General features: G+C 38.0%; 1 protein-coding gene across 2 annotated transcripts in view; it reads right to left on the bottom strand.

The window, feature by feature from the left end:
- The window catches only part of LOC126262331 (histone-lysine N-trimethyltransferase SMYD5), a 78,832-nt gene that overhangs the window by 56,039 nt on the left and 1,428 nt on the right, over positions 1-21,365 (bottom strand). For both annotated transcript variants that reach the window (XM_049958890.1, XM_049958899.1), the window contains exons 3-4: positions 5,837-5,964; positions 732-852 (exon numbers count right to left, since the gene is read on the bottom strand). In XM_049958890.1, the coding sequence (XP_049814847.1) occupies positions 732-852; positions 5,837-5,964 (249 nt within the window). The remainder of the gene's footprint in view (positions 1-731; positions 853-5,836; positions 5,965-21,365) is intronic.

The following is a 21,365-nucleotide window of genomic DNA, read 5'->3' as shown; positions in this document are numbered from 1 at the left end:
GTCCAAGAAGCTGACAGATTTTTCTATTCCTTAGAAGTCTTTCTTTAATTATTTCACTAACACAATCATAAACAAATCTTTTCCCTTCAGAGTTCAAATGCATTCCATGCTTCGTGTGTCAGGCATGCCTATAGCTAATTTAAATCTACACTGAACTTGCTCATTGGTCAACGTTAGGTCATACACAATGAAGGAAATTAGTGGACTTGGTTCATTTTCTGAACTAAAGTTGAAATCTCTTTCCAGTCAGTGAAGCTTACATACCTAGCCCTAAGAATAAAAAGTAATATTTATTCCAGATCTTTCATACCTCACAATTAGTGCATTAAAATCTTATTACCCGGCTTTAATGATTATGAAAAACATCTCATTGATTCAGAGTCTTCTAAAATGACATTTCATTAATGGAACTGTGCAAACACAAAATGAAGTTTACAAATGTTTATGGTAACATAGAATAAACATGTTCAATTCAATATATAATGATGGGAAATCCATTATCCCTAACAGGTTCAGTTGCTTTTTCCTTTCACTAAATTAAGTAAGCTCTCTCTTTTCTTTCATGAAAAGTATCTAAGTTCACATTCAAAATATGCACAGTTTTTTCAACTTTTAGTAAAAACACATTCAGCAGAAAGCTTTTCAAAAGATAATCATTTTATTGGCACAAAAATTTACTGAAGATTCAGGTGCTATGATGTGTGCTTTACAATCAAAATGTAGTAACTTACCTTGCAAACTGAGCACTCAGTATGGGTATCTTTCTTTGTTGGACAACATTCTGGATGTGGTAGAACAATATCATTTTTTGTAGAAAGTCTTCGAACATTCTCTTCAGCACCTTCCAGTGGCCTAGAAGTAACCATAATGACCTTCATTAAGAGTTAATGTAGCTATATATATTTTGTGGAGAACGTTTCTTGCTTAGCTCATTTACAGTGTATTTGCTAACAGTATCCTATGCTGATGAACAGCTATCTTTTCTCTGTCCTTCCAATAGAATGATACTGTTCCCAATTTCTTTTGCTGTTACATTCTGGTAGATCTAATACTTCCTTTTTTACTTTTGTCATTTTTAATTTTTGGGTTATGCATCCCCTGTCACAATACTGATACATATTGCTAGTTTTCTTCATTTATAGGTTTCTCAACCAATTATGATGTGGCCACCCCACAGACATAACACTGAATAATGCAAAATCATGGTCACATGCAAATGTACGAGGTGTATTCGAAAAGAACTGAACCTTCTTCTTTCACATGGAAACCAATGAAGAGTGGGAGACTTTCTTCAATGAAGATGTGGTCAGGGACATTCATGTACAGTAGTGAAATTTTTCCTGCTAGCAGAAAGCATTAGTCACTGACGACAGCCAATGAGTGAAGACACATAGTGACTACTTGTGGGAGTACAGCAAGTGGTAAAATGGGGACACAGACTGAGCAGAAATATTGCGTCAACTATTGTCAAAAGCTTGGTGATCTCAAAGTGGAAACCACTTGCAAGATTCAAGAGGATTTTGAGGATGATGCTATGAACAACTCACGGATAAAGGAGTACTACAACTGCTTCAAAGATGACCACACACCAGTGGACAGCAAACTGCATTCACACAGATAGTCAACAAGCCCAAATGACTTAATTGATCAAGTACAGACTTCAACTATGAAAGACCATCTTATCATAATACACAAAACTGTGAACAAGATAGGTGTAAGCCTTGGATCAATATACTTAATTTTGAATGACTATTTGTCCATAAGGAGAATATCTGCAAAATTCATACTGAAACTGCTGACAATGGAGAAAACACGATGCTGTCTGGTAATTATACAGAACATGCTGGACAATGCAGACAGTAACCCCAACTTTCTGAACAACACGATCACAGGTGGTGAGATTTGGGCTTATGGGTACAACCCAGAAACCAAGATGTCATCATAGAGGAAACATCCGACATCCTCAAGGCCAAAAGGAGGACACCAGGTCCATAGCAATGTTAAGGCCATGTTGACCATTTTCTTTGACTCTCATGGGTGGTCCATCCTGTGTGTGCACCCCAAGACCAGACCATCAGAAAGGAATGCTACCAGGAGGGCCTTCATCACCTTTGTTACACCATGTGATGCAAATCACCAGCTTTGTAGGCAGAAGAAACTTAGCAGTTTCATTATGATAACACATCTACCCATTCTGTGCACCTGATTCTGATTTTCCATGCTAAGCACAGCATTTCTGCAATTTGTCAGGCTCCCTTCTTCCCCAACATGGCTCTGCATGACTTTTGGCTATTTTCCAGACTCAAAATGCCCATGAAAGGAATGGGATTTGAGTCAGGAGAAGATATCATGCAGAATGTGTTGACCTGGCTAATCACCATTCCAAGAGGTGCATTCCAGGAATTTTTCTGGCAACAGAGGGAGCACTAGGAGAAGTGTGTGCATTCTGAAAGAGACTACTTTGAAGGAGATTAGGGTTCTGTACCTACAGATCAATAAATGTATTTCTGCCAACCACAGATTTGATATTTTTTTAACGTACTTCACAAGCTGATAGAGAGCTAAAACTTCAAGAAAAACATTGAAATCATTGTTCACAATAGCGGGCAAAGTATTTCAGCAGAAAGAAGAAAATGTTAGAGCTTTAAAGTCATGAAACTGTTTTCTCTCCAGAGATTGATTTGAATACTAAGGAGCCATCAGCCTCCTTTGACTAGGCTACAGGCCCACCCAGCCAATTTATTATGGAATCATAACAATGGTACAACCTGGAATTTTCCATATACACAATGCTTTACCTTCCCACATCAAACAAATATAAAAATATCCTTTCTTGACTCAATATTATATACAAGGGGTACATGATGTCTGTGCTAAGTAGTCCTGTCAATATAACTCAAGATAGGAGAGGAGAACATACGTAATGGCATAATAGCTCACATCAAAGCTACTGTAATACAGTCCATGGCCCCCAAAGGACCAGCACTGCTTTACATCAATGAGGTATCACTTCAGTGATTTCAATGACATTATTTATTATAAGACAGAAATGCTTGCAATTTCATTGATGTATCATCCTTCAGGACAGAAGCTACTGTGTACAATTTCCTCCAAGAACAAAACAGAAAAGTATCCCCTCAGCAGATGCAGTTCAGGTTTACAGAATTATGCAATATGGAAGTGATGGTTTCTTCTTCTATATATGACTATGGACTTTATAAGACTACTGCTGATAAACAGATAGCCCCGTAGTATTGCACTCGATCTGTTTTCCTTCTTATGCAGTGGTATGAACAACTTAGTTCTTCCATTCATCTGGGAAATTATTCTCCTACCATTCTCTCTGGAATGGCTTAGGAATCCTTTACCACCTCTGCTCCACCATACTTGATTATTTCTGGAGCTATTCCATCAGGTCCTGCAGCCTTCCCTATTCTAACATGGTTAACCACCATTTCCACAGTCTCATGTTCTTTTACCTCTCCTTCCATTTCTTGGTCTTTCATAGTTTCATAGTGTCGGACAATAATTCCTTCTTTGTGTACTCCCTCTGGATTTTTTAAAAACTTTTCTTCATAGTGTCTTCTCTACAACTCAAGCACCACCGGTTTCTCTGACACTCGCTTACTCTCACCCTTAATTGTCCTTGTTTGCTTCCCATATTCCCCTCTTAGTGCTTGCCTCGTTTTCCAGAAGCTCCTCGTGTTGCCCTGTCCTCAACCACGTTTCCAAATTGCTCCCAAGATTTCCATTTAGCTTTCTTCACTACAAGTTCCACTTCATTCCTTCTTTCGCTATACTCCAACCTGTCTTCTCCAAATGAGATTTTATGTACCTTTTCCAGGTTTCTGTCTTATCCTTCACCACCTGCTTCACTTCCGCATTCCACAAACTTGCTCTTTTCTTCCTTGTATCTACTACCACCTTCCCACATATATCTTCTACTGACTGTAGTAAGACTGGTATCAACACAATCCACTTTACTTTAATATTGTCATCTTATTAGTTTTACTTAGCAGCCTTGTCGTCGCCAATTCTGCATACTGATCCTTTTTCTTTTCCTTCTGAAATTCTTTCAGTTTAATCAACTTGAATTCTTTGTTTTAGGTTTAGCTGGTTTCCTGAACCCAGTGTCCATCACCAACAGTCTATGATCTGCATCAAGTGCTACTCCTCATACAACCTTCACATCCATGATGTAATTCTGTATACACTATGGATATATAAAGTAATTGATAATGCTTTATTTTTTACATTCTGATTCAGAGGTAGTATTGTGGACTTGTTTGTGAGGGAAAAAAGGAGTTAGCCAGTTGGTTTTCCATGCAGATTTCTATCAGACACCTACCTCTATTGTTTTGAGTTCTCTCTCCACCATGGCTACCCATGCTACCACATGCTAATCTTTGGTCTTGAGTGATTCTACCACTAAAATCTCCTCCTATTATTAATTGATGTCTTCTGGCTCTCTCTTTGTCCACATTCTGTTGTAGCTGTGGATAGAATTATTCTTTATCTAGTATATTGGAACCTTTGGGAGAATTCCCAAAGGAGGAAAGACTAGCTAGGTGATAGCCTCAGCCCCTTACTCTTTCACATCTTCCTAGATGAAGTAACAAAAACATGCAAGAGGGGAAGTCAAAGAACAAAGCTTTGAATCTGAAGACTACAAACAGTCTAACTGCAAACATTGCTTTATGCAGGTGATATACTATTGGTGGCTGAAACACCAGAAAAACTTCAGTAGGCTGTAGTGGAATAATACAAAACACTGATGAGAAGGGGAATAATAATGAATGCAGATAAAAGCAGAGTAATATGAGTTTCAAAACAGAACAGGCAGGAAGAAGAACTCAATATACTCTGTAATGGAAAGCCTCTTGGAAAAGTAGACAGTTTTGAATATCTTGGAGCCATACTACATAGTTAAGGAAGAACAGAACTAACAAAGCAGACTCAGAATATTATCAGATGAATCACAGAAGAGTAGGGAAGAAAGAGGTAAGCATGAAAACTAAAATGTAAATTTATAGTGCATTATGGCATCAGTTACAGCGTATGGCATGGAAAGTCTGCCACTAGTAGGATTAATGTCATAGAAATGAAGTTCATGAGGGGAGCAGTAGGGGAGACCAGAAGAGACAGAGTTAGCAATGAAAGAATATGAGAAGAGACTGGGCAGAAGAAAGCAATGCATCTGGTGGTTGAGGAGCATCAGTTAAATTGATACGGGTGTTTAAGAGAATGGGAGAGGAAAGAAAAACTATACAAGTATTTGAAATGTGTGAACAGGGAACTGGATGAGGGAGACCCCCCAAACCACATGGGAAGACAGGGTCAAGAAACTGGGAAAAAGGTGTTAAAAAACAATTACAGAAATGAAAAGATTGTGTGAGACTAGAGAGGAATGGAAGAAATGGATGTAATGAAGCAACCCCAATGCTTGGAAGCATAAGGGAATCGAAAATGAAGAAGATAAAGCAACATCATAGCAAACAGAACACCCTTTTATTTGGAACTTTTTCTTGTACAATGGCTGATGTCTTTTTCTTTCTACTTCTTCTTATTTTGATCTTTGAATGAGCAACCAACAATTCATTCATTAATGTTACAAAAATAAGCACTGAAAATAAAGCTCTTTAAAATAGTTTCATACACAGATACAACAAGTTTCTGCAGTGCAGTTTCTAGTTTCATGTAATATAAAAATTAGGATGCACTGTAGAGCAAATGATTATACTTCACTTTTTCATCTTGGATAACCTTATCTAGCACAAATTATTTAGTTATTCAAACAATAAAGTGTTAATTCCTACATGTGAATTGTTAGTCTCACCTCATGCAATATCCACATGCAAGATATCCATATGACGCATTCCAAGCAAACTGGCAACAAACTAGGGGTCTTTCCTGAAATAATATATCCCCTTTCTTGAAATGTTTTGTAGCAAACAGTCCCTTTCCCTGTAACAAAAACAACATTGAAAATCTGTAGAACTGTAAAATTAAGATACAAAATGGTCAGCATAAATATGTATTTGCTAACTGTTTCATTACTTCCAGATACTTAGACTGTTGTGAAACACCCATTTTAATAGTACAGTTCTGTGATGCTATTTGAATACTTTGGATTTAAGTGCTTGATTTTAGTCAGAATGTCATTCAGTCTTGTCTACCGATCGTACACAATGCACTGTTTACCAATTTTCTGATTTTGTCTTTTTGTATTTGACACTGATGATGGGCATATATCCAACTTACATAGCTTCCACCATTAACATCACACTTAAATTTCTTAAAATTGTTGAAAATATTATTGAATTTTTACCTTCTGTCTTGCAACATCCCCCGTCCCTCTGCCTTTAGCACCTCTTGTGCATCAAAGCTGGAAAAATATAATTTGATGGTACTACCTGGTTTAAATTTATATATACGAGGGTCACTCCGAAAGAAATTCACACTATTTTTGTAAAAATACAGTTTTCATTCTGCATGTGTGAAAGTTTTACAGTGTGTAAATACATCCTTCCCACTTGTTTTCAAACTTCATTCAACCTGTTCGCATGAGTGGCGCTGTCACAGCATGTCTTCAAGATGGCTGCTACACTTGACGTTCGTCAGAAGCAACGTGCTGTCATAGAATTCCTGTGCTGTGAAATTGAGACAGTGGGAAACATCCACAAGAGGTTGAAAAAGGTGTATGGAGATGCTGCTGTTGATCGCAGTACAGTTAGTCAGTGGGCAACCAGGTTACGTGATGAAAGCAGGCACGGCAATATTGAGGATTGTCCTCACAGCGGCAGGCCTCGTACTGCACACACGCCACACAATGTGCAGAGAGTTAACGAATTGTCAAGCTACGTTGAGATAGGGGAAGGAAGTGTTTGTAGAATACTGAAAGTGTTGGCATTAAAAAAGGTTTGTGCCAGGTGGGTTCCCAGGATGTTGACAGTGGCTCACAAAGAAACAAGAAAAATGGTATGCAGCAAACATTTGGAACAGTACGAGAATGGTGGAGATGAATTTCTTGGAAGAATTGTGACAGTTGACGAAACATGGCTCCATCATTTTTCACCAGAGACGAAGAGGCTATCAATGGAGCGGCATCATGCAAATTCACCCAAGGAAAAAAAAAAAAAAATTCAAAACCACACCTTCTGCTGGAAAAGTTATGGCTATGGTGTTTTTCGATTCTGAAGGACTCTTGCTTGTGGACATCATGCCAAGTGAAACCACCATAAATTCTGATGCATATGTGACGACTCTGAAGAAACGTCAAGCTCGACTGAGTCGCGTTTGACCACATCGGCAAAAGCACGATGTTTTGCTGTTGTACAACAATGCCCGGCCACATGTCAGTCAAAAAACCATGGAAGCGATCACAAAACTCGGATGGACAACACTGAAACACCGACCTTACAGTCCTTAACTGGCTCTGTGTGACTATCATCTCTTTGTAAAACTGAAAGACTCTCTTCGTGGAACAATGTTTGAAGATGATGACTCCCTTGTGCACTCTGCCAAACAGTGGCTCCAAGAGGTTGGTCCAGAATTTTACCATGTGGGTATACAGGCGCTGGTTCCAAGATGGCGTAAGGCAGTTGAGGGGGATGGAAATTATATGGAGAAATGAAAATATTGTTCCTAAAGGATGTATCTACACACTGTAAAACTTTCAAACATGTAGAATAAAAGATGGATTTAAAAAAAATAGTGTGCATTTCTTTTGGAGTGACCGTCATACATCTCTCCCATTAGGCAGTCATCTCCAGATACGGTTACAATTGGTGTCAATCTGTTGTGTGGCACTGTTGTAGATTTTATTAGGAAGAGGATAGTAAAGCTGAGGATCACCGGATGTGGTATTTAATTATTGGTCCAGAATATGGGCCAGTAGAGACTACGTCATTGGAAACAGAATTACCCATATCTTTGTAGAAGGAACCAATCCATTTTTTCCCTGCTTAAAAATATATAGTATAATTATTTTTTTAATTCATGGGTGACCGTATTGCAGTTACCATCTACATCTATACTTTGCAAACCACTGATAAGTGCATGGCAGATGATGCACCATACTGTATCAGTTATAAGGTCTTTTCCTGTTCCATCCATGTATGGAGTGCAGGAAGAATGACTGTTTAAATGCCTCTGTGGATGTTGTAATTTATCTAATCCTGGAAGTTATCTGTACAGGTTTGTGTTATATTCCTAGAAGTCATCATTTAAAACCTGTTCTTGAAAAAGTTTGAGTATATCTTCAACTGTCTGCTGGTTCAGTCCCGTTAACATCTCTAACATTCTCCCACTGGTCAAACAAACCTGGCCACGCTTGCTGCTCTTCTCTGTATAAGCCCAGTACTCCCTGTTAGTCCCATCTGGTACAGGTTTCACACACTTGAGCAATATTCTAAGATGGTTTGCATGAATGATTTGTGAGCAGTCTGCTTTGTAGACTGATTACATTCTTTCCTTGCAGCCAACCAATTAAACCAAAGTTTGCTACATGCTTTATACCCACGACTGAGCCTTTGTGGTCATTGATCATTCCATTTCATGTCCCTAAAAATTGTTCCACACAGATATTCCAACTGAGAGTCATTGATACTGTTGTTACAAGACACTAAATTTTCTCTGTTTTGTGGAGGACAAAATTTTACATTTCCTATCATTTAAAGCAGTCTGCGAACTGTGCTCCATGATGAAATCTTATTAAAACCTGACTGACTATTTGTGCTACTGCTTTTTGTACTGTATTTCCTTGTAGAGAACTGCATCATCTGCAAAAAGTCTGAGATTATCATTCATATTTTCTGCAAGGTCATTAATATAAAACACGAACAGCAAGTGACCCAACACACTTCTCTGGGGCACAAGCGACGTTACTACTACATCCAAGATAACGTGCTGTGTTCTCCTTACAAAATATTTCTCAGTCCAGTCACAAATTTCACTTACTACCCCATATGATCACATTTTTCATAAGTGTAGTTGTGGTACTGAGGCAAATGCTTTTCAGAAATTGAGAAGTACTACACCTAATTGACTGCTCTGATCCACAACTTTCAGTATGTCATGTGAGAAAGATAAGACAGATTTCAAATGAAATGTTTTTGAAATCCATGCTGGTTAGCATAGAGGTCATTTTGTTCTACGTACCTCATTATGTATGAGCTTGGAATATGTTATAAGATTCTACAATGAATGGACATCAAGGATGTTTGACAGCAGTTTTGTTGATCACTTCTGCTATTTTTCTTGTAGACTGATGTGACCTGTGCTTTCTTCCAACTTCTGGGCAAGGTTTTTGTTGAAGCAATCTATGATAGATTACAGTTAACAGAGGGACTAAGATAGCTACAAAGTGGGCAAAGAATCTAATATGGATTCCTCAGGTTCTGGGGGTTTCTTCAGTTATAATGATTTCAGGTGTTTCTCAATGCCAATGACACTAATATCTACTTCACTTATCTTTTCAGTTGTGGGAAACTGATATTGGGGCAATGCCCTTGGGTGGTGGTTTATAAAGGAATTTTTGAAAATTAGGTTAAGCATTTCTGCTTTTGTTTTGCTACTCTCAGTTTCAGTTCCTGTCTCACCCATGAGTGTCTGGACACTAACTTTTGTGTCACCAACAGCATTTACATGTAACCACAACTTCTTTAGGTTTTGTGAAAGCTTTTTTGAGAATGTTCTGCTACAGTAGTCACTGAAGGTCTTGTGCTTTGGTTTCTTGATAGCCAAATGAGTTTCATTGGCCATCTCTGTCTATAGCCCTATGCTTTGTTTTAAACCAATTATGCAGTAATCTCCACTTCCTTAGTGATTGTGTGCCATGGAAGGTCCCTCCCATTATGAACTGTTGTACTGGTACGCATCTGTCTGGTGCATGGTCAACTATTCTTTTCAGTTTTCTCCATAGTTCCTCTACATGGTCCTGTCCTGACCTAAAAGTTTCAAATTCTTCATTGAGTTATGACACTACTGTCTTTGTTTAGTTTTCTGAACACTTAAATCTTTCTATGTGTTTTAGTAGCCCTTTGTATTTCGGTATTCATTATTTTTACAACTGCCTCATGGTCACAGATATCAATTTCAATGCAGATATCCTCAAGGAGTCAGGTCTATTTGATACAGTAGCGTGACAATACAGGGCTATTACAAATGATTGAAGCGATTTCATAAATTCACTGTAGCTCCATTCATTGACATATGGTCATGACACACTACAGATACGTAGAAAAACTCAAAGTTTTGTTCGGCTGAAGCCGCACTTCAGGTTTCTGCCGCCAGAGCGCTGGAGAGCGCAGTGAGACAAAATGGCGACAGGAGCCGAGAAAGTGTATGTCATGCTTGAAATGCACTCACATCAGTCAGTCATAACAGTGCAATGACACTTCAGGACGAAGTTCAACAAAGATCCACCAACTGCTAACTCCATTCGGCGATGGTATGCGCAGTTTAAAGCTTCTGGATGCCTCTGTAAGGGGAAATCAACGGGTCGGCCTGCAGTGAGTGAAGAAACGGTTGAACGCGTGCGGGCAAGTTTCACGCATAGCCCGCGGAAGTCGACGAATATAGCTAGCAGGGAGCTAAACGTACCACAGCCGACGGTTTGGAAAATCTTACGGAAAAGGCTAAAGCAGAAGCCTTACCGTTTACAATTGCTACAAGCCCTGACACCCAATGACAAAGTCAAACGCTTTGAATTTTCGGCGCGGTTGCAACAGCTCATGGAAGAGGATGCGTTCAGTGCGAAACTTGTTTTCAGTGATGAAGCAACATTTTTTCTTAATGGTGAAGTGAACAGACACAATGTGCGAATCTGGGCGGTAGAGAATCCTCACGCATTCGTGCAGCAAATTCGCAATTCACCAAAAGTTAACGTGTTTTGTGCAATCTCACGGTTTAAAGTTTACGGCCCCTTTTTCGTCTGCGAAAAAAACGTTACAGGACACGTGTATCTGGACATGCTGGAAAATTGGCTCATGCCACAACTGGAGACCGACAGCGCAGACTTCATCTTTCAACAGGATGGTGCTCCACCGCACTTCCATCATGATGTTCGGCATTTCTTAAACAGGAGATTGGAAAACCGATGGATCGGTCGTGTTGGAGATCATGATCAGCAATTCATGTCATGGCCTCCGCACTCTCCCGACTTAACCCCATGCGATTTCTTCTGTGGGGTTATCTGAAAGATTCAGTGTTTAAACCTCCTCTATCAAGAAACGTGCCAGAACTGCGAGCTCGCATCAACGATGCTTTCGAACTCATTGATGGGGACATGCTGCACTGAGTGTGGGAGGAACTTGATTATTGGCTTGATGTCTGCCGAATCACTAAAGGGGCACATATTGAACATTTGTGAATGCCTAAAAAAACTTTGAGTTTTTGTATGTGTGTGCAAAGCATTGTGAAAACATCTCAAATAATAAAGTTATTTTAGAGCTGTGAAATCGCTTCAATCATTTGTAATAACCCTGTACTTGGCACCTAAAACTTCATATATTATTGAAAATTCAATGCTACACCTTTAGGATGGTTATGATCCCTCTCCACAAGTTGCTAAAATAATAAATCAAAATTCTTGGTTAAGGCAACAGTCTTCTTAAGTATACTGTAGACAATTTTTACACATGATCTGTAATTCAGGTACTTCCTTATGCTTCCAACTGCATACATGGAGGTGGAATATACTGGAACATCCACCATATTCATCTGATACAAGTTTGTGCAATCGCAACCTGTTTACCAGTTTGAAGGAATCTCTTCATGGCACATGCTAAAACATAAGTGAAGACATTATCTGTGCCATAGCTCAATTCTTCCAAGAATTCAACAGAGATGGATGTGCTGACAGTGAATGATGCCTTCCATCTTTACAGAAGAAGGTGATAGATGAAGGACGATTATATTGAGGGCATGTAATACAATGAACATCTGTCAGTAGCATCTAGTATGAATTATAACCAAGCTGCCATTACTTTTTATCCAACCCATGTGTAATCCTCAGTGAGAAGGGGGTAAATGTAGTATAACTGAGTTACACCATGTACTAGGGTGCATGCCACACCGTGTGTGCCAACACATATTTAACTACAACATTGTGTATATTGATGCTTTTTATTGTTATGCAGGGTTACCAGAGGGAATATTCAGGAATGACAGGAGTGATCATTTTAGGCAAAGAAATAAATCTAGTAAACACAAGACTCTTGAGGTGTGCACCTTAGAGCCCCATGTTTACTGGACTTTTATGTTTTGAATGATTATTCCTATCATATCCCTGAAGATTCACCATTCCACTTGTGACACCCTGTTTTTGTTTGTCCTGGCCATTTTCACAGTTCTGCCTAAATGCAATATAGTATTTAACTTTGGGCACAGTTTCTTTGATCATGTACTAGTTGTTTTGAAGAAATAGCCCTTAGGAGAAAATATGACATGCAAATCCAGTACATTTTGAATATGAAGATTCTTTTAGAGACTAATTCATGATGGATGGATATCAGATTTGCTAGCTATTGAGAGAATAAATACTTCGTTGTTTTATCTAGCATTAGCCCAGAAGCTGTCACATGACAAAAGGAAGTGGATAAAATCAAGGTTGAAGTTCAAAAAGACATCAACATTAACTTTATTAGAGAGATAACAAGGAATGGAAGAATGGGCAATACGAGGGATATGTAGTTCATTAAGTTTGTTATTCATATTAGCACAGAAATTTTACATATTAAATTTCATCTTGTGAGGCACTTAACATGTATCTTGGCTATGTTCAAGACATTCTCATTTGTTTCTCATGGATAACATGGACTAATGGCTAAACATTCAGCTGTGAAATTATCAGTGGGTGCCAAACCAACATGGTAAGAAAATTACAACATCAAATGAGAGAGCTATTAAATGTTTTGGATTTGGCAGTTCTTTAAGGAATGGATGTACAACAGTTTGAAATGTAAAAGAACAGAAAATTTAAATAAATAAAAAAACACATTTCAAGCATAAAACAGTATATTTTGCCATTATTTTCTTTATGACATTTATACAATAAAATACAGAAAATTACATAGAACTGGTCATAAAAATCATTACCATCAGAAAAATAATAAAATGAGGGAACGCTAATGGCATAGATTACTCATTATTGTCACTTTTATTGTTTGTTACCACCACCAGTTTCAATTGGACCCACTTCTTCAGTGCTGTGTGCCTACGTGAGCATTCATGGTAGATAGATGCCATAAATTTCAACAGACTGAATATTTCCTCCTTTTTGATAACAGGTTTCACAATGGCACATGAGAGACTGTCATAGCCAAGAGTGACTTAACATCATTTTTTGTTAAGATCTTTTGTGTGTCAAGCGTCTGCTCTGAGAATATGGCATATGATTCTGAATGCCAAAACCAGATCCATTGAACTAAAAGCTAATTTATATGCCTTTCATGTTCAACTTTTGAATTTTTTTGTTGATATAAACTTAACCTGCTCCACTTCATGTACAAAAAAAAATGCATTTCATTTTCAACGTTGTCAAATTATACTGTACCTGCCAGGGGGCACATACAAAACTGTTTCTGGAGGCACATACAATATTTACACTATCCAACTTACTCAATGGGAATAATATGTAAAAAAAACTTGTGACAAATTACTTGTATTTGCAAACTAACACTAAATATTCTACATCCCAGGCTGGCACACTAAGGTTGTGATCTCACTCAGTGCATAACACAATAACAACAGTGTCATTTTTGTTGGCTGCATGAAGCTTTATATCTATATCTGAATAAAATCTGGAAATTAGCTTTCAACCTAAACACACATGGAATATTTTAACAGCAAATAGTTTCAAAACGTCAATCAAGCACCAAATCCCACTGTGTACTGTGCTGAGATATGGCAATAAACTTCTCACCTGTATTCAAGTTTTAACGGAAACTTCTGTACATGTTTTCGTTTACTGCCATCATCCACATATCATTGAGCCAAACTGGAAAGACAATGTAATTAAACTTTCTCAGAGTCTATTCAGAACTTTTCACTGAGAAAAATATTTGACAAGCTGTTGCATGTGAAAGAATGGTTGTCTCTGGATGCATGGCAGTCTTTGCATACTAGTATTGCTGAAAGAAAGGACTTAGTGTTTAAAGGGAACTTTTACAATCCAGAAAATTACTCTATATCATATTATGTACTGTTACTGTCTGTTATTTTTATATTGACAAAAATTGTATAAAACTGATTACCAAACCCTACCAAAACACATGGGAAGACAAAACATCAATCTTCTGTTTCATTTCGGATAAATTTTGATTCTTATGATTTTCACTAGGATTTGAGACAATGTCTTCCTGTGTCAGCCAGTAAAAATTAATGAGTCCATTTTTATTGTAATGAAAGAAGATGGTATAAAATATAATTGTATATTTTTCAGATACTTATGCACCTTACACATTGTTACTCTATGATATTACACCAATAATTTGTTTATTTTTTGAAAGTGTAATTTGATTCTCAATGTTCCCATTCTTATCCTACACTGTTGTTTACATATTTCTGCTGCCGTTTTTGTGTTTCAAATATAGATTTATAAGCAGCAACTTGAAGACAGTCTGATATAGAATGGAGTTGAGGTGTATTGGCTTGTAGTATATGAAACAGAATAAAGCTGCATGCAGTGTAACGAATGTAGCTGTTTATGTGACTCGTTTATAATTATTCATAGTCTTGAGATATATTCGTTGATACAAGTTTGTTACTTAAAGCAAACAAAATACCACGTAGCTCATAAGGTGGCACAGTGTTAAGGCCTTAGACCTGGAACGAAGGAGGGTTCAAACTTCTGCACAACCATCCACATTTAAGTTTCCTGTGGTTTTTCTGAGATGCTTAAAGTGAATGCTGGGATTGTTCCACTGAAAAGACCACAATATATTTACTGCTCTTTCCTTGTAGAATGAGCTAAATTTACTCTGATTAAAGCTGCTTGCAATAGCAGCACAATGCGGTCACACACTCACAAGGATTTTATTGACAGGAACTACTTTTTAAATTATCTTGCTCAGTTGTTATTTTGACCTCTTGATCAGCATACTTATGTAATCAGTGAACACATTAAGGTAACTTAAAACCTATTAAATATATGCCATGTTAATATACGCAGTGAATAAATGGAACCTAGCAAATTCTGATGTTCAAAGCCACTACATTTTATGTTCCACCATTTGAGTGGATCTTTACCATATGTTGAGGTAATCATCTTGCTTATGCAGGTTAACCTCCCCCTCCCTTCTCTAAATCTTGTAAAGCAATCTCATTAATAGCATAACACCAACATTACTTGTAGTATGTTATGATGTACACAATAAGTCATTTTGGTAGCTCACAGAAAAAGCTAGTAAGATCATTTTTGTCTTGTTCATCTCCCTCCATAACTTCAATACAGTGGTCAAACTGGTTCTGTATCTAAACTTAATTTCTGAGACATGGTTCTGTATTCTATTGCAGGCTACTTTATGAAAACTATAAACTACAAGAAACGAAACTGATTTGTAATTAGAGGCGCAATGTTTGCTTCGTTGTTGTTATCTTTAGTCCGAAGACTGGTTTGATGCAGCCCTCCATGTGAGTTTGTTCTGTGCAAGTGTGTGTATCTCTGCATAACTACTGCAACATGTGTCCAGTTGAACCTGCTTATGGTACTTGTCTGGACCAATTACTCAAAGCTTTGTCTCAATATGCAACTGTAATTGGAAATGGTTTGTTCCCACTTTTGTTTTGCATTCTTTAAGTGTAAATACAGTGTCCACTAACTGCAAATTTTTAACAGGATCACACCATTAAGTCTGGATAAGATTTTAAAACTTATTTTTATACAAACTTTTATAGCAAACGTGTTACAAAAATTATCATCTCTGAAATACTAATATGCAAGCATGCCTTTAATACAGATGACTGGTATTAGTGTGTGCAATATTAACCTGAGTAACATTAGCATGCAGATATAGTTTAATTTTATACCTTGAACCTTCTGGTATTGCTTGTTAAAACACATTGATGCCCATTAACTTAAATTCATCTCCTAACCTTTTGCAATTAGTTTGGTTTATTCTTAACATTTCCCCAGAAAATGTTTGCTTAGCACTCTTTTGCCCCTATTTTCTCTGCTGCTCAGATGAGATTTTAAGCTCTTTATAGAAACATTTGAAATGAGTCAATTCTTGACTGCAGTCCATTTTGTCAAGCAAAACAGAGTTATCCTTTCTGGAGCAATTATATTCTGCTCTACTATGTTAACCATTTACTCTCCATTTTCTCTGTTTTAACTTACACTTAACCACACCGAACTGCAATCTGTCTTAAGAAGTTAGTTTGAGATTGCCATGAAGACATTTCTAAATGAGTTAATCCTCTTTATCTACAGAGTCAGCCGACTGTACATCTGCAAAGCATTTTTGTAATTTCTAAATATTGTGGGTGTCATTACACTGCTTTTGATCTTTCAGTGGTTAACACCAGTAATTCTGTTACAACTCTCTGAATTCAGTAGACATTGCTCTGATGTTACTGAATGCACTCATACATTTTGTAATGAATATAGTCTGTGGAAGACATATACGAGGTCGTCACAAATGGTGTGAAACACTTGTAAAGGTGTTGCAGGGGAGGTTGAGCTGAGAAATAATTGTTAAGGAAAAAATTAAATATGTTGTTCCATTTCAAAGTTATTTACCATTGAAATTTAGCCAACCAGGTCATCGCACATGCAAATTCAAGAAGCCTGTTAAAGACAATATCACCAAGGTGCCTACACATTACTACACTTTAGTGCATGCAAGTGCTTTAATTTGCATGGACAATGACCTGTTTGGCTACCTTTAGTGCTAAATACCTCCAAAATGGCAAAATATATGAATTTTTTTCTTAACAATTATTTCTCAACACAGCCTTATAAGCTTTTCAAACTGTTTCTGACCACCATGTATGATACATTCACCAGGCAACTGTCAACTAATTTCCGAAATACTGCATTCAAACATACAAACTAACAGTTTCACTAGAGCATGTTTTATCACAAAAGGAGCATCCACAGTAATGTTCCTGCACAACTGACATCCATTTTTCCATTGTGTCACCAGAATATATTGATTTAATCAGCTACCTTACACTCTTGCATACATTTTCCGAACTCCAAAGCTGCTGTAGTTGTGGAGGCTAGTTAACTAGCAGTAGTACATATATTGCTTTTCAAACTATCCTTAAAAATATTTAATTCAAATTCTGCAAGCAGATGTGTTTTGGATTCTTTGGTCAAAGCCTGTTTAATTGGTAATCTGATGCTTTCTCAGGCACTCATGCTAGTGAAACATTAGATTACCAATCAGTCTTTGGCTAAAGACCTCTAAACAGATACCATTAGCCCATGTGTCAAGAAGTGGCAGTAAAAGTCCCCAAGATGACAGATGTCTATTGTAAAGAGATGCTGGATAGAGCTAGTTTTGCTAAACAAGTGCTCCAAAAATACTGACTAGATCAAAATTATTTGGGTAACTGAAAGTGTCCGATTCCACCTGTCTGCTTTCTACATCTACATCTACATTTATACTCCGCAAGCCACCCAACGGTGTGTGGCAGAGGGCACTTCACGTGCCACTGTCATTACCTCCCTTTCCTGTTCCAGTCGCATATGGTTCGTGGGAAGAACGACTGTATGAAAGCCTCCGTACGTGCTCTAATCTCTCTAATTTTACATTCGTGATCTCCTCGGGAGGTATAAGTAGTGGGAAGCAATATATTCGATACCTCATCCAGAAACACACCCTCTCGAAACCTGGCGAGCAAGCTACACCGCGATGCAAAGCGCCTCTCTTGCAGAGTCTGCCACTTGAGTTTATTAAACATCTCCGTAACGCTATCACGGTTACCAAATAACCCTGTGACGAAAAGCGCCGCTCTTCTTTGGATCTTCTCTATCTCCTCCGTCAACCCGATCTGGTACGGATCCCACACTGATGAGCAATACTCAAGTAGACATCGAACGAGTGTTTTGTAAGCCACCGCCTTTGTTGATGGACTACATTTTCTAAGGACTCTCCCAATGAATGTCAACCTGGTACCCGCCTTACCAACAATTAATTTTATATGATCATTCCACTTCAAATCGTTCTGCACGCATACTCCCAGATATTTTACAGAAGTAACTGCTACCAGTGTTTGTTCCGCTATCATATAATCGTACAATAAAGGATCCTTCTTTCTATGTATTCGCAATACATTACATTTGTCTATGTTAAGGGACAGTTGCCACTCCCTGCACCACATGCCTATCCGCTGCAGATCTTCCTGCATTTCGCTACAATTTTCTAATGCTGCAACCTCTCTGTATACTACAGCATCATCCGCGAAAAGCCGCATGGAACTTCTGACACTACCTACTAGGTCATTTATATATATTGTGAAAAGCAATGGTCCCATAACACTCTCCTGTGGCACACCAGAGGTTACTTTAACGTCTGTAGACGTCTCTCCATCAATAACAACATGCTGTGTTCTGTTTGCTTAAAAACTCTTCAATCCAGCCACACAGCTGGTCTGATATTCCGTAGGCTTTGACTTGCGACCTAATGGTGGTGGTGTGTGTGACATCACTGCAGTGCGGTGGATATTGTGTTGTCTCCGACAGTGCTCCCTGTTGATTTTAATGTGTGGTACTGGGGTTTGTTTATGTGTGTGGCATTTTTGTTAGGTCTGATTAGTTAGGTACTTGACATCGTGGTTTTTTTTTTTTAATCCCTGTGTGTGTGTGGGGGGGGGGGGGGGGGAGGGGGCGGCGCAAGGGGTGTATTTTGACCAACTTATATGATTTTATCAGAGGCTTTTGTTGGTAAGTAATTTTTGTTTTGGTTTTATTCTGTAATAATTGTGACATATTGTCTGTCTTATGTGTCTGGTATTTCAGTTGTGTTTTAATTGATCTAGCAAATACAGGGGTTTCGGTTCCAGTGGCATTCTGAAAGTTATGTAGGTGTGTGAAGTTTCTTGTTATTTTACTTGTGGACTACCAGTAGGTATCTAGAGCTGTATTTGAGCTATATAGGTCAAGGGAAATGTTCAATTCCACTTTTCATAGTTGCAGGTGTTGGTTTTTTGGTATCAAGGGCTTTGTTTGAGCTATGTAGGTCAAGTGAAGAGTATTATTCCTGTTGATTTTGTGGTTGTAGTGCTACATTTTAAGTTGAGATTTTTTTTGGACATGATTTGTTCTGGGATTGTGTGGAATTTGGTATTGTATTTTCATACATTCATCTTGTCCCCGCCCTACACCCCACATTTCCCACGGTTATCCCATTAGTTTCACTATATTATGTGAGTGAGATGTTCTCGTGTTATTTAAATTTTTGTTCAGATTTGTTGGCATATGTACATAGGAACATCATTGCCATTTTGTATATGCAGGACGTAGGTGTTTCCACCATATTTATGATGTCATGGGTCAAAGCAGACAGATGGAATCTGACACTTCCCTAATGCCAAATATTTTGGTACAGTCCATCTGCTACATTAATAGGAATATATTGGGCACTATGATAGTAAGAATCCTGTGCCCTACACTTCACTATGGCATGGGCAATGCAAGTGCACATACAAATGACTTAGTACTGATAGAGATACTGAGAAGTACGTATGATTCATTGAGCCCAGTTTTTGTTTCTCTGCAATTACTCCATATGTCAAGATGGAGCTATTTTTCCAGCATTTCAGAAGACTTTGCAAATCTCCCAAATTTGTAACATGTAACTCAGTAGACCCAAACACAGATACCTTAACAGTTGTTTCATTAGACAGCCAATATCAATGGCAAATTATGTTGCAATCTAAATGTTAATACAAGTTGAATTTTGCAATTCTGATCAATAGATTGGGCTTAAGTCAGTCTGGTGCATTATTCAGTTAAACAACACCTGACACTGAACAGTCCATATCTGCAACAGCGAGAGTACAACTACTGCATGATAGGACTGAAGACTGAAGCACAGCACAACTGCCTTTACTCACTGCTGGTAGTACAGCAGTTCTTGTAAGGTAGCCACCATCAATAAATAACATCGAAGTTCATGTCACAACACCACGCTAATCTGAGACCCCTGTTGACTGTACATGTAAAACTACACTCCAATAACATTCTGTTAGTAATGAGAAGCAAAACAATTTTTTGTTGCACTGGTAATTTGCACGAAGCACCTCGTGTGCAAAGTTTGCTAATTCCACTTACATGTCACACAAACACTGAAAAAAATATCTTCTCAAACACCAGGCAAAAGGCACATGACAACTCAGGGGGAATAGCCAGTACTATATTACTAGAGAACAATGGGACAAACAGCAGCATCCATCAACCATGTCATATGTACTCTACACAGAGTAATAGGAAAAGGCCTAAAAGAAGGAAATTTTAAGAGACATTTGATGGAAATTTAATTAACACAATGTCCTCCTTTGCAAAAGATATCACTGCTCTGTAAATAAAAATACTACTTTATTTTCTTCTAATTTTTATCCTGCTAGCAATAAAGAAACCCTTTAATATGAAATACTCAAGTGCTTAATGTCTGATATCTTTTTAGGGAGAAAAGCTCAAAAGTACATAAAAAATGAAAACTGACTAAAGTAATTCATTTGAGACCTCCAGAATGATGGGCAATTATCATTCTTTGTACAAGTAAAGTGATCATTGAGTTGACCTGCAATTACAATCACCATGGACATAATGTTTTCAAAACTTCATTCTTCTGGACCAAGACTTCAAATTTATGTGGCTGATGTGACTCAGTGTGGTGATTTAGTGTACTTCTAGAAACATTTGTTTAGCTAATCAGGGTGAAAAATAAATATTTTACCATATGAAAATAATATCCAGTTTATTCCATTTTCTTTCTCAACATTTGCTTTCTTCCAGAATGAGATTTTCACTCTGCAGCGCACACTCCGCTCCAGAGTGAAAATCTCATTCTGGAAACATCCCCCAGGCTGTAGCTAAGCCATGTCTCCGCAATATCCTTTCTTTCAGGAGCGCTAGCTCTGCAAGGTTCATAGGAGAGCTTCTGTAAAGTTTGGAAGGTAGGAGACGAGGTACTGGCAGAAGTAAAGCTGTGAGAACGGGGCGTGAGTCATGCTTGGGTAGCTCAGTTGGTAGAGCACTTGCCCGCGAAAGGCAAAGGTCCCGAGTTCGAGTCTTGGTCCGGCACACAGTTTTAATCTGCCAGATAGTTTCATTTGCTTTCTTCTTTGTCAACTATAATTCTCTGCAAATACTCAAAGCAAAGCTTACAACTATTTATAAATAAAAATGCTGCAGA

Source organism: Schistocerca nitens, chromosome 1 (assembly GCF_023898315.1).
Source record: "Schistocerca nitens isolate TAMUIC-IGC-003100 chromosome 1, iqSchNite1.1, whole genome shotgun sequence".
NCBI lineage: Eukaryota > Metazoa > Arthropoda > Insecta > Orthoptera > Acrididae > Schistocerca > Schistocerca nitens.
This window is presented reverse-complemented; position numbering and strand designations above follow the sequence as displayed.